At 27.5% G+C, this 14,513-nt stretch overlaps 1 protein-coding gene across 1 annotated transcript; it reads right to left on the minus strand.

The window, feature by feature from the left end:
- Nucleotides 1-7,915: 7,915 nt before the first annotated feature.
- Nucleotides 7,916-13,487, minus strand: LOC112638380 (cytochrome P450 4C1-like; the record flags this gene model as incomplete). The annotated part of the gene is made up of 10 exons (XM_025409966.1): nucleotides 13,443-13,487; nucleotides 12,051-12,057; nucleotides 10,460-10,645; nucleotides 10,145-10,238; nucleotides 9,454-9,556; nucleotides 9,248-9,260; nucleotides 8,811-8,917; nucleotides 8,646-8,714; nucleotides 8,290-8,448; nucleotides 7,916-8,093 (listed from the first exon to the last, which is right to left on the minus strand). Coding segments are annotated over exons 1-10 (961 nt in total), but the record flags the coding sequence as incomplete, so codon positions are not given.
- Nucleotides 13,488-14,513: the final 1,026 nt, after the last annotated feature.

Below are 14,513 nucleotides of genomic sequence, written 5' to 3' on the forward strand. Positions count from 1 at the left end.
TATTAAACGATTAAATATATACATCGCAAGGCTTTCCATTTACATTAATTATTTCGACTTTTGCCATTCGAATCGTTTTACTGCGCGTTCTCAGATGAATTATATATATTTAATCATCACTCATATCATTGATAAAGCATCGACGAAATATTCTTAATTATTAAATATTAAGAAGGAAGAATAATTATTGTTTCCTAGGATTGCAACAAAATGATAATTTATAATTTTGATTCCAGTCACACACCATCGATTCTTAATTGCATTCGAGTCTTTTTTAATTAAATGAACGCATCACGCAAATACGTGTTTCGAAATTATATTCTAATTATATCCAATCGTATAATCGAGTATTTTCGAATAATGGAAAGAGCAATGATCAAATCAACTATTTATTAATAATGAAATTGTAACTTACGAATGATTTCCGTTTATTCCGTACGTTAACATCGCGGCGACAATGAATAAACTTTTAAAATAAAAAATCAGTATATCGAAACAGTTTTACTGATTTAATTACTGATATAAAAACCGATTCAATTGACCAGTTGGTGAAACGGTTTCAATATACTGGTTATTTTCTTAAGAGAATTGTTATATGAATTGTATATATTACGTTTACATGCGTCACGCTTTCGAACTCAATTCTGACCTCTCGCGGGGAGACTCGAATCATTCATCGAGAATCAAAACGCAATTGTTTTGTATAATTTTTGCAATTAATGATTATTAATTTGTACGATTTTTATTTACACCCGGCAAATGCCTTTGTTAAGATAGAAGAGAGAAGGAAAACATCGAGGAAAAACATTTTTTTAAATTTTATTTCTATTTTCTTTGAATACAGGGTTTAATACAAAAGTAAATGTAAAATATAAGTAATAAATATAATTCGAAATATAATACAAAATAATTTATTACACGGAATAGTTTATTACACGAAAGTATCTCTAAATAATAAAATATACGTATAATACAAAATTTACTAAAAATTTTTACATAATCCAGACTGACTAGTGAAGATTAATTACGCGACATTTATTATTAATAATCGACAAATAGAATAATAGAATTTAATTAGTTTTATATAAATAACATATAAATGTAAATAATCATGATCAAAAGAGTCATTAATAAAATTATTGATTGTTTCTTCGATTGTAAAAGAAAGTATTTGCATTACTGGCGCATTTTATGTAGATTATCAAAGGAAATATTCAAAATGAAAAGATAGAATAAACTTCGAAATCAACAATTAAATTTCTAAATAAATCGCGATTTAAAATTCGCGAGAAAATGCGACGAATAGATAAATCGACAATAATCGGAATATTCAATTGCAGGTACGCGAGTGACATACCGATAATATCCGATAAAAAGAGGAGAGATCTTAAAAATGGAGAACGACTGACATCTCGTTTCTACATCAGATTTCGCAACATCAATCTGCGAAGAAAAGTTAAGTGATCCATTAAACGTCGGGAGACGCTTTCACTGTAGGAGAGAACGAATCCTAGATCTTCCGGACTATTCTCGATAGCAATGATTTCAGTATTAAATCAAAGACACAATTATCCCTCGTCATTATTTTCAATTCACGAAATTGATATTCACGTCAGAAAACATGTTCTACCATTACTAAGAAATATATTTCTTTATTGAAAATTCAATGGATATAACCTTTGTTATTGAAATGTGATTACAAACGATTATATTTATAAATAATAAAATACATGCACATTATTGGAGTATGTGTTAAATGTGCGAACACATAATTTAGACAGGGGTACCGTTTGCGCGTGCGAGACAAATCGAACCCGATACCAGCAAGATTTAAAAAATTTCAATTCGAATAGCGTTCAAAATAAATGAAATAATTTTAAATATATAAATAATTCTAGATTAATTATCTAGATTCTTATTCTTAAAACGTTTAAATTAATAATGTTTCTTTCTTTTAATCAATATCTTACTGATATAGGGGTACCCATTCGATTCGTCTCTAAATTTTTAAGTATTCGCACATTTTATGTAACATTCATGTATAATTACGCGTATATATAATATATCATATTAACAACAATTATAAAAATATTTTAGATACGTTAATTTGTTCATGTATTAATCTACTATTAAATTTTTCTGGCATTATAAATATAGGCAATAATAATACCGATCCTAATAATGATAGAACATTTTTAATGAAGAAAAAAAAAGGATACATTTCTCCCATCTAAATATATATTATTTAAATTAATTCGATGTTAAAGAAGCATATCGTCGTTGAATTACTACCGAAATCATTGCTTTCGGAAATTTTCAGGAAAACCTGGGATTAATTTCAATCTTACAATAAAAATTCCCAATTTTCAGGAACACCGAACTAGACGTCGCGAATGGATCTCACAAGAACCAGTGAGAAATAATTCTCCATGATGAAAATCGTTTCGACTCCTCGGCGGTACGAGCCACGCAACTTTCATTAACGGAATTTATTTAACGGAAGGGACAACGATAACTCTTTTATTGAAACGACAATCTCGTCTAAGAACGTGAATGAAAAGAACGCGGGAAGAACATGGTGATTTCGCAATCGTAATTTATTAATTTATTTATGAATATTTTCCGATACGAAATTCGTAGTTACAATTATAATTGAAAAAACAAATTATTAAATTCATAATAATTAACTCGCGATTCTATAATATCGAAGGTGATCGTTAAATTTTGCGAAACTAATATTTAATCGTTGACTTATCACATCGAATCTTCACATTCTTATTCGATAATTCTGTATATTTAATTAGCAATATTTGGAAATATTATGTGACGAGAGGGCCAGCGATAAAATTCTTTTGTTAAAACGATAATTTTGTATAAGAACTTGTATTAAAAATTTTAAATTTGATTCGCGCGATGCATATACTTAATACACCGAGGAAAAAATTATCTTGAAATAAAAAAAATTTTAGTTAACTCAAGAAAGCTATTTAAAAATCGTGTTATTTTATGATACCGGCAGGACGTTCGAATAATAGCGAAAACACGCGGGCGTGTCCAGGTATGTCACCCGGTATCTCACCTGCCCACACGTGCGCATTCTGCTTCTACCTTCCTTCCTGCTTGGGAGCGCATCGCGCGATATACAAGGAACGTGCGCGCCGATGATGTAAATCGTTGCATTGTCCATTATAACTATCTCTGCGCAGGCGAATAACTTTTACTAACGACGGGATTAATAAAATTGAAATGTCAAGATTAGTCTTGACATCGTCTTCTTGATAATTAGAAATCTTGTCTTGAATTTCTTGAAAAATTATTGGTCTTATCAAGATTATTGATTTTTTAAAAAAAGCTAAAATATATGTGCCCTGAAAAAAATCGTTTGATTGTACCAACAAGACGTATATGATTGAAGGCATTTTGGTTAAATCAAACAAGAATTTCTAGTTATCATGATAAAACTCGATTTTTTATAACTAGAACGTTTAATAGATTTTAATTAATTTTATAAGGATTTGGTTAGTATTTTCTGATTGAATTTATAAACTTTCTTGTTACATTAATTTTTTTACTTGCCTCTAAGCTACTCTTAACTTAACTCGTATTCAATATTTGCCATGAAATGTATATAAAGAGAACTAGTATTAACATTAAATCCAAAATATATTTTTTTTCTCTTACGAGCAATAGTGCCAGAAAGAGGATGCTAGCACTCTGATAGTATGTGTTTGAGTTGCATCCTCTTCTTGCATCACTGTTTATCAGTTTAATTTCTAACAAACTAAATTTAAAATAATTTATTCAATAATCTGGATTGAATTTATTTAATAATCGTGTTGGAATTCAAAATATTAAACAGACTTTTCAGATTAGATGGAAAAAATTTTAGACAACTTGGTGCTAGGGAGTTTAGTATTATTAACCAGAAAATTTGATAAATTTAACAGGAAGAAATTAATCAGATTCATCTAGTAATTCCTACAAGAATTTTGGTTCGTCCATTTTCCAACAGACATACTGCTTGAATCTACCAGAATTCTAATTAATGCAACTAAATTTTTTCTCAATGTGTATATTTGTAAATTAAATGATAAAAAAAATGAACTATATTATACAAACTTAAACAAATTTATTTAATAAATAAAAATGTTTATATATTGACAATTTTAAAAACAATTAATACAATAAACAAAATAAACAATAAAAAATTTTACATAAAACTATAGCACATGTACAAAGTTCTTTGGATGCGTGCGCTTGCATTTAGCCATCTGTATTCTATATGTAATTACCTTTTCATACCAATAACGAATATTTAATAATATAATGTTTTTTGGGAGGTAAATAGAATGACACATAACTAATAATTATTTGAAATAATTATATATTATAAAGATTATATTAAATATTATTTTTTTTAATTGTTTAGTATTAAATAAAAATTGTTAATAAAATCGAGACAAGACAAAATACAAGACGAAATTTTTGCAAAGATTCACTCAAACCAAGATTTATAAATTTTTGAAAATTTTTAATACCAACACAATATTTTTATAAATATTATCTTATCTTAAATCTTGTACAACCCATATATTATTTTCTTTTCTTATTATGCACTAGTTGCCAAAATCGTTGCTCAATAAATACTGAATTACATCGATCATCGGATATTTCGAATTAGACAGACGAGAATTTACATACTTGCGACCAATGTTGGTGGTGCAACCGCACTCCCAAGTCGTGTAAAAGCGGATGATCTCGCGGAGTCATGGACCGCATTACTTCCGTCGTTTGTTCGCTTCTGTCTCAGGAATTTTTGCGCCGGCAGGTGTGATATTATTTCTCAAAATCTTCCCTTCCACGACTAGACAATCGCGCTATCATCGCGGAACGCGTGTCTGTAGAATGCTATGATAAATGAAACCTAACTCTACTCTCTAAAAGTGAATCAGTGAAAATATCACTAATTTAAACAGTAAAATAAGATTTTACTGAGAATCAGTGAGTATTTTAATGATCTTCAATGGAAACGCTTATTTTTTTTTTATTTTATCTTATATCTCATTGATTATGGTCAGTTAAAATAAAATTCACTGTAAAATCAGTAAATTTTACTGTAAAACCAGTAATCGCTAGTTCGTTCATTTACCGCTACAATCGCTATCTCTCTCTCTCGTATTTAATTTTAGTTATAAGAATTATATAAAGTTTGCAAAGAGCGACATTTAAAATTAGAAGTATTACTTCGATTTAATTTCTGATACAAGCTCAATAGAGAGGCTTCAGATATTAAATCTACTATTTATTGTTTTTCAGTGATAATACACTGATTCATTTTTAGAGAGTAGGCGCTTCTATCTTCGAAGCGGTGCGCATCATCGTGAATCGAGGATTTATCAGCGTCGACAAGTAATCGTTCACGCAATTACAAAAGATAAAGCGGGCCCTTTCAACAGAGATTTCCGCGCTACGGTTCATATTATAGCGATTACCAACGTCATCGGTATTTCTTCTTGTTTCTGCTTTTAAGAGAATGTCTTATTTATATAATCACAGATAATTATCATTACAGATAATTATCATTACATCATCGTAGTAAAAAAGAGCGAGCAATATCTCATGGATTAGATATGCAGACGATTACATCTAAAGCTTGTGTTAAGGATGGACTTGCACTTTCATTTTGTGCTTAAATATCCTGCTCGAATTGAAAACTGATGATTCACTTCCAAGTCACTTGCATAATGTTTCAGTGATTTGTAGTCTTGCAAGTTTTTGATTTTGAAAAGGTTAAAAAATAGTCTGATTGATAATGTAAACTAGTTGATTAACTTTTTTATTTAGGGTAATTAATGATGAGAAAATATTGCCATCTTCAAATTTAAGATTAATCCCTGAAGCAAGACCAGACTTTTCTAAAAATATTGATCTATAAATTTATAAATCTATAAATAATGATGAATTAATTTACGTAGAAAACTGAATGCAGAATTATAAAGCTTAATGTTTTTCTTATAAAGTTTTAAATGTTATAAAGATTAATGTTCTTCTGCTCTTCAATTCATTCTAGATAGTTCTGTAATTAAATCATTATGCACCTGACGACGAGTTGAAGTGTAATTTGTATTCCGTACGTCGATTGTGTACACACGTATAACGTTTGCTGCACGTGAAAACACGTGTCCATTATAGTAACACAGTGAACCGATTCAGAATCTGGTCCTTGTTTCAGACATGAATTCGATACCGCCAATTCATACAATGAATTCACGCTAATGACTTACGGTCCCTCAAAAGTAGAACAACACGCCAACTTTTCGTACTCTGTCTGACCAATCGATGTCGGTTTTCACTTGTATCACTCATGCGACAAAAAAACGAAAATTTCCTCGAAATAATTCTGTAAGAGTGGTTATTATGCCTCATACTTTTTATTTTGAAGGCCTGTTATTACCCAAAGATTACTATGATTTTAACATTAGTTAAGACTTAACTGACATTTTAGAGCGACAACTTTGTAAATTACGAGTCCCAGCTACACAGACCGAATTCTGATTTATCGATGTCGTACCGGCTGTTACCGATATTTACGTTTCTGCGAAAAATCACCATTTTCCTTTGTTTTCCACGAATTCGCAAAGCTGCGATTTCGCGATTTCGCGATGTAAGTGTAAATCTACGCGACAGATCTGTCTCCCACGAGATTTATGTAAAAAAGGAATACATTTTATAGATGTGTTTTGCAAAAATATCAATATATACCAATATATATGTCATTTAAAATATGCGTTTAATTTAAAACACAGAAAAAAACAAATATAATACAAATAATATTTTATGTGTGAAGGAATTAAATTTGAAGTTGTACGATAATGTGGAGATCTTTCAAAATACACTACATCTTTCAAATGTATAATTAAAACATTTATCACATAAAATTGAAAGTGGACAAAGAAAAAACATAAAAATATTATTTAGTATAACAAAAAAAAATTTAATTTAATTAACTTTGTTGACAAATTTAAACTGCTGCAGATATAAAAATATAATCATAGTATTGTAAATCGATTCAAGCATACGATGAATATATTTCGTCGATTGAAAATTATTTCGAAGAAAAAGATTCTAGTTACCAAAAAAAAAATAGAAAACAATTCATTAATCCAAAGAATGAAAACTTGTTACAGCAAATAAAGATGAAAATTAAAACAGCAATCATGATCCACTATGGCGTCCTCTAATCATCGAAATAGATATCTTTCAATCTTGACACCTTAACATATGATGCGTGCATTATTTCGAAAAAAAGATATTTATTTTTATCCAGCGCAAAATTCGTGGGAAATGTCCATTGCGTCGATTGAAACTTTCTTTTAATTCTATGAATAAGACTCAAAAAAATAACTGTTTTATTAGCTTTGCACACATATATTTTATGGATAAACGTTTTTATTGTGATTGCACACGATAGAGGATCCTTACATATGTTAAATTTGGGTATTTAGAGTTCTGATTTATAAGATTTTTATGTGTATATTTTAATAATTAAACTTAATGCTAAACTTTACACAATATTTTCCCCCCTCATAATGTTGAACGTATAATATGCATAACAATTTTCTTCGATTGTTCCCACTGCGTCATCTTATTACACTCTTGCAATATCCACGTTATTTTTAAACGGCTGTTTGCATTTGATCGGAATGAATCTTATATGAACCGGATTAGCAGGACGTATTACTAAATCAAGCAATAATCGAATATTTTTTAAACATTCAACAGATTCCAAATAAAAATTGTGTATCAATGGAGCCATCAAAGCTTTCATCATCAGCAAACCGAGACGTTGACCTACAATTCGAAATTTATGATAAATTATCGATACGAAGAGAAACGAAAATCGCGATCAATTCACCTATACAATTTCTCGGTCCTGCGCTGAATGGTATATAAAAATAAGGATGACGATTCTTTATCCTTTCGGGTAAGAATCTGTCCGGATCAAATACATCTGGATTTGGCCAAAAATAGGGATCTCTATGAACTCCGTAGATATTAAGAAGTATGGTCGTTCCAGGGGGTACGATATGATTCTGAAAATTATTACAAAATTGAAAAATACTAAAATTCACGAAAATAAGCGTTTCTTTGAGAAAAATAAAATATAACAATATTGTAGTCTTAAAATACTAATTAATCTTACTTTACATTCAATAATATATATTCCATATTATGTAACATATTCAAAAATATATGCAGCAAAAAGTGACTATAATTACGTAATTTTACAGCATCCCCAGTCTTGCGTAATATGAAAGACGCGCTGGGATACAAACGTAGCGCTTCCTTTAAACATCTGTCTAAATATGATAAATTTTGTAATGACTTCATGTTAAGTTTTCCTCCATTCTCTTGCATCACAGTATCGACTTCAGCCCTCACATGCTCCTGTGTCATCAATAATATAATGAAAATGTATTTCTCAATTCTGATTTTTAGTGCACAGATAAAGATAAATTCTTTATGAATCAAATTTTAATATATCTAGGAAAAATATATCGTAACAAGAACTTAATATCTTTATTACATTGAATAAAAGTCTTAACTTAAATTATATATCGCAATATATTGCGAGAAATAGGTACCTGGATATCTTTATGCTCAGCTAAGAGAAGTAAAGCAAACATTATGCCCGTCGCTGTAGTATCATGACCCTATAACCATCATCATATGCATATCGTTATATTGTTATATATACTTATTGTTAGATATCATGTACAAAAAAATAAAAAAAGTTTACAGATATTTACTCCAAATATAAAAGTGTCAACTTCTTCTCTGATATCCAAATCAGTTAGAGAATTTTCTCGAGATGCCGCTATTAAAAGGTCCAACATGGCTAGCCTATTTTTTTTAACTAAAGAAAACATATTAATTACAATTTCACTTTTACATGCCACACTTTCATTATACAATAACAGTTCTTGTTTAAAATTCAAACTCTATTACAAATAATAATGATTTAATTTTACAACAAACACATGTTGTATTATTACATGTGATTATGTGTTTAATATAAATAATGCAAGCATAATGTATAATATTAAATTAATTGCGCAGTCAAACTTAAATTAGAAGCTCTAATCTCTTACGTACTTCCAAACACGTCGAAATTTTCTGCTTCTTTGTTACTTTCAAGGTTTTTTAAGTATCGGTCATTGGTGCGTTCATGATAAAGATGATTTTCTTTCCGCGATGATCTATACAAGTACAATAATTAATTTCTGACAAGATTTTTTATATTAAACAGCAATGATATTGTATTATATCATAGATATTTATAACATAATATTAATATTTAAAATAAATAACATAATCCTACAAAGATTACGAGATTTATAGTTATTTTACATATAAAAGTGTTGTAAGGTTTAAAATAATGTGATAACGTACTTTTTCCGTAAATCCATGCAATATTTTCAAGACTTTCTTTTGCTTTCTTCCTTGTGATGACAATGAGAATAATAAATCATTATACAACCAAGGCCTTAATCCTCTAAACCGAAATTCAATAAAACTACATAATTTCAAATGATGATATAATTCCAATAATGTTATTTTGTAAAAGCCTTAATTAAAACCATCATGAAATTAGTTTAATCTTTAATAACCATAGATTGTAAAGAATATATAAAAAATTTAAATCTATATATGTTACAAAAAAGTAGAATTTGTACTAAAAACTTTTTATTTTATCAAGGCTATAAAGTTTTGATCAAAGATAATTACTTTACAAATTTTGAATACAATTTATTTATTTTTTTATTGTTCTGATAATTTCAACATTTTAAAAATTACAAATAATTATGTAATGAAATATTTAGTGATACACATACAATAGATTTTGATTAAAAATTTTCGACTTGTAAACGAAGTGCTGTTTTCAGTAAGTCCATCTTTACGTATTATTCATTACATATTATCTTTACGTATTATTTACTAATTAATCTATTTTTTAAAATGTATAATTTAATGTATCACAGTTAATAGATCATAGAAAAAGTTAGAAAATGAGTTTATAAGTTAAAAGATGTGGATTATAAGTTAAAATATCATACAATTATATTCCATATCTATGAATTACCTGTAAACTATTAATTCGGTTATATCGTGAATTGCATTTCGATACTTTTGTTGCAACTCGCTAAATTTTTGCAAAGAGACGCCCATGATAGTTTCTACAAATGCATTTAATTAAAACAGTCGAAAATTATTTACAGGTGAATATTTTGTAGATTGTTTTTTTTCAACAATATTGAATATTATCTATTTTTCCTTGTTGATTATTGATACTTCGATTATTGATACTACTATAGAAACATTATTCTATTTTTATTTTAAGCTATAATTATTTAGAATAAAGTTCCTGTATACATAATGCAAAATAAGAATCACTTACCGCATATCGCATTTAGCGTATGTTCACTAATAAATGGTAATAAATCTTTTACAACTGTCCCTCCGACATCTTTCAAAGATTGTGTCATGTAATCACCCTCCTTGATAAAGATATCCCCAAACTTATTTAATATATTAAAATGGAACGCAGGTGTTAACATCTTTCGCCGCGCCCGCCATTTAATCGCTAAAACAGAAACAAGATAACACAAAATTGTGCTATAAAAGAGAAATTGCAAATATCAACGTAAATGTAATTATTATTTTGTAATTAAATCTTTATGAATTGGCAGATAGAAATAAATTATTATAAATATATAATGTATAAATATATAATATATAATATAATATATAATATACATATAATATATATAATATATATATATATATATATATATATATTTATATTACATATAATATATAATATATAATATATAATATATAATATATTATATATATATATATATATATATATATTAATAATAATTAAGTCTATTACTGATAGTACAATCTATTCGTGGTGATGTATTTGATTTAACTAAAAAAATATCTCTAAAATTACCAGATAAAAATAAATTACTATAAATATCTAATGTATAATAATATAAATATATAAATATATAATATATAATATATAAATTAATATTAATTAAATCTATTATTGATATTACAATCTATTAGTGATGGTGTTTGATTTAACTAGAATATCTCTCTTATCTATTTCTACCATTTATAACAATATATACGTGCATCACAGCGAAATTATCTCACCTGCAAATTTCTTTTTTATTAATTTTTGTAACATAGAAATATAAATTCACTATTTAGGATAATATTCTATTAATGTTTTTTATCTTTAATGACAACAACTATAATATTTTTAATTTCAAGTTTATTTTTAATTCAGACTCGCATAGATGACTGTTCAGAGCTTTTTTTTACTGTAGTGTAATACTAAAAGTAATAGTTTTACTACTTTTAGTATTACACTACAGTAATAGTAGTATTTCTAAATAGCTCCTTAAGCACAGTATTATACGAAAGACGATTAAGGGCAGCAATGATCAATCTCTGTCTGCAATTAACCAATCATCACTTTGTCACTGATGTATGATCTTAAAGATGGCATGTGACAAGAAAGAACTTTCTGGAAAATCTCAAACTTTCTTAGATTTTTAAATGAGAAAAAATAAGAAGCAGAATGTAATGAATAAACAATAACAAAATGACCATAAAAATTGTTCAATTAAACCGGTGATGCATATAGATAGAAAATGTGATGGAACGATACGATCTTTTTATATTATTTGTACACACAGCTACAAAAGTTTGCACTTTTTTCAGAAATAAAGAAGATCGATTATGCATTTGCTTCCGGCTCTTTCCCGTTTCTGTCCCGATCAAGAGCACAAGAGATGTTGAATAGATCGTTCGACGGTAAGCGCTATCGAAGGAAAGCGCGAGACATCCACGAGGAGTGCTGTATCAATAAGTGCACGAGAAGCGTCCTGTTCATGTATTGCGCTTAACTGTCCCTAAGCACTTGTCCGGAAATCAGTAATCCTTCGAACTCCGCTTTACCACTAAATCACCATGCAACTGAATAAACCCAGACATAAATATATCCATATACTCAAACACACATGCACACACACATACACACACAGGGAGACACACACACACATACATTATATATGTACAATACACGTTTGGAAAGTACTGTAATAATGTGATAATCTATTATGTAGATAAATTATTATAAGATAATAATTAATATATATTAATTATTATAAAATAATAATTAATATCTATTAATTATTATCTTATAATAATTTATCTACATAATAGATTATCACATTATTACAGTATATAAAAGCATTCTCACAAAAAAGTCATTTTCAATTTTCGAGAAATATAATAATACTGATTTAAATATTATTATAATTAATATTAAACAATATTATGACGATTAATTTAAAGGGTATAAGATTTCTGATGTTTTTATATCTCATTTTTTTAAGACTACATTATAAAATAATAATTAATATAAATACTGATTAATATAAAATAATTTGAAAATAAAATCTATTTAATTCGATTTAAGTTTTTTCGGCTTTTAAGTCGATATTTATTCAAATATTTTACAAAATCGAATATTTTTTGAATAATTCTTCCTTCGCTTACTCTGTCTTTTCTATCATAAAATAATTTCTATCATAAAATAATTAAAATTTTCGAAATTTCGAACAATGTATTAGCATTATACGTGCAAAACAATATTTTAATCAAAATTATTTTATTTAAATTGTTGATAATTTAATAAATTGATGGTATAATAAATCGAACCGCACAGTTATTATGACAAATTTCATTTTGTTTCTGTAAATATAATCCTTTCGTTATTAATGTGTGCAGTTATCAAGAGCTCTGGATTACGATTTCTAAATAAGCTATAATACACAATCGAGAATATGTAAAAGGAAAGATTAACGATTTCTCGAAAAGACATGAAATTGCAGTCAAATTAAATATTTATATTGCTTATAATTGTATGTGACATTTATCGTACTTTTGATAGTCAACAGAAGCAGTCAGACTTCATTTTGTAGATCAGCCTAAGTTAAATTGGAAAGTTAAATTGGAATAAAGAATGAACATTAAAAAAGAGAGAGAAACAAATCACGAATTTATAGTAAGTCATATATATAAATATATATATATATATATATATATATATATATATATATATATGTCGGAATCTTTGTATGTTAAATTTGATCCATTGATATCGAATATCAGCATTGCCTCAAAATAATGTCCCGTCAATAAATGATGAGCAAAATGGCAAGAGCGAATCGCCACTTCCCGATGTTGGTACACCAAAACGTAATCGACTTCGTCCCGATATTAAAAAAGCAGCCTATCTATAGCTGCTATAGCAGGACGTGGTGTATTAACATCGGGAAATTGCTTTTCACTCTTACCATTTTGCTCTTCATTTTTGGCGGGACATTATCTTGAGGCAACATGCCGATATTCGATATCAATGAGTCAAATTTAACATACAAAGATTCCGATATATATATATATATATATATATATATATATATATATGTCGGAAAAAAATATTAATTATAAATATTTTACTGTCTTCAAAAAAAATTGTATTGTCTAAATGTATTAAATATTTTAAAAGAAAACTGGGAGAGAGAGAGTGAGAATAATAGTCACTTATTAATATCTTAGTATATTATTTTATTATCATAGTAAAAGTCACAATTATATTTAATGTATAAAGTACTTATTACTTTTTCAAAATATTCATGTGTAAACTTTTATAAATAATTTTATATTTTAAATATTAGAAAACGTTTATTTATAAATAAAATGTTATTGAATTAAATAATTTATAAAATTACATATAAATACATTATTATATTATTTTAATATTACATTGTTCATATAAAATGAGCAATGGCGCCCGCGAACCGCGCGCTTGTGTGTTCTAGTTAGGTAAGTAATATAAAAGTATTTTCGTGCAATAGGCTTAACATTCGTTTCTTTTTCAATGGAACAGCAGTGTTAGCAGACTTTTTTTCCGTAAACAAGATTTTATTCTAAAGAGTTTAATATTATGTAATAAATTTCTGAAAAGAATGTCGAACGTGTCTCATGGGGTTCTTTTTTAGTTCTTAATTGTGGGCATATTTTCTTTTGCTATCGATAAAAAAGTTAAATCGTCAGACGAACAGCTTTCCTTATACAGATTTAATCGCATCGATAAGTCAACTTTCCAAAAATATATTTGAGATAAGAAACTGAATTTATTATGATTATATATTGAATTTATTAAAACTGGATTTATTTCTATTTATTATAACAACGATGCTACCCACATAATAGACATTTATTATCGTATATTATTATAACATATTATCATATAAGTATCATAATCTTATCAAAATAAAATATTCTTCTTTTTTTATTTGTAAGTACCTAATAAAATTATCTCAAAACATTATCTCTCTATTATTGTTATTTTATGTTAATTTTAA

Source organism: Camponotus floridanus, unplaced genomic scaffold (assembly GCF_003227725.1).
Source record: "Camponotus floridanus strain SB8 unplaced genomic scaffold, Cflo_v7.5 scaffold298, whole genome shotgun sequence".
NCBI lineage: Eukaryota > Metazoa > Arthropoda > Insecta > Hymenoptera > Formicidae > Camponotus > Camponotus floridanus.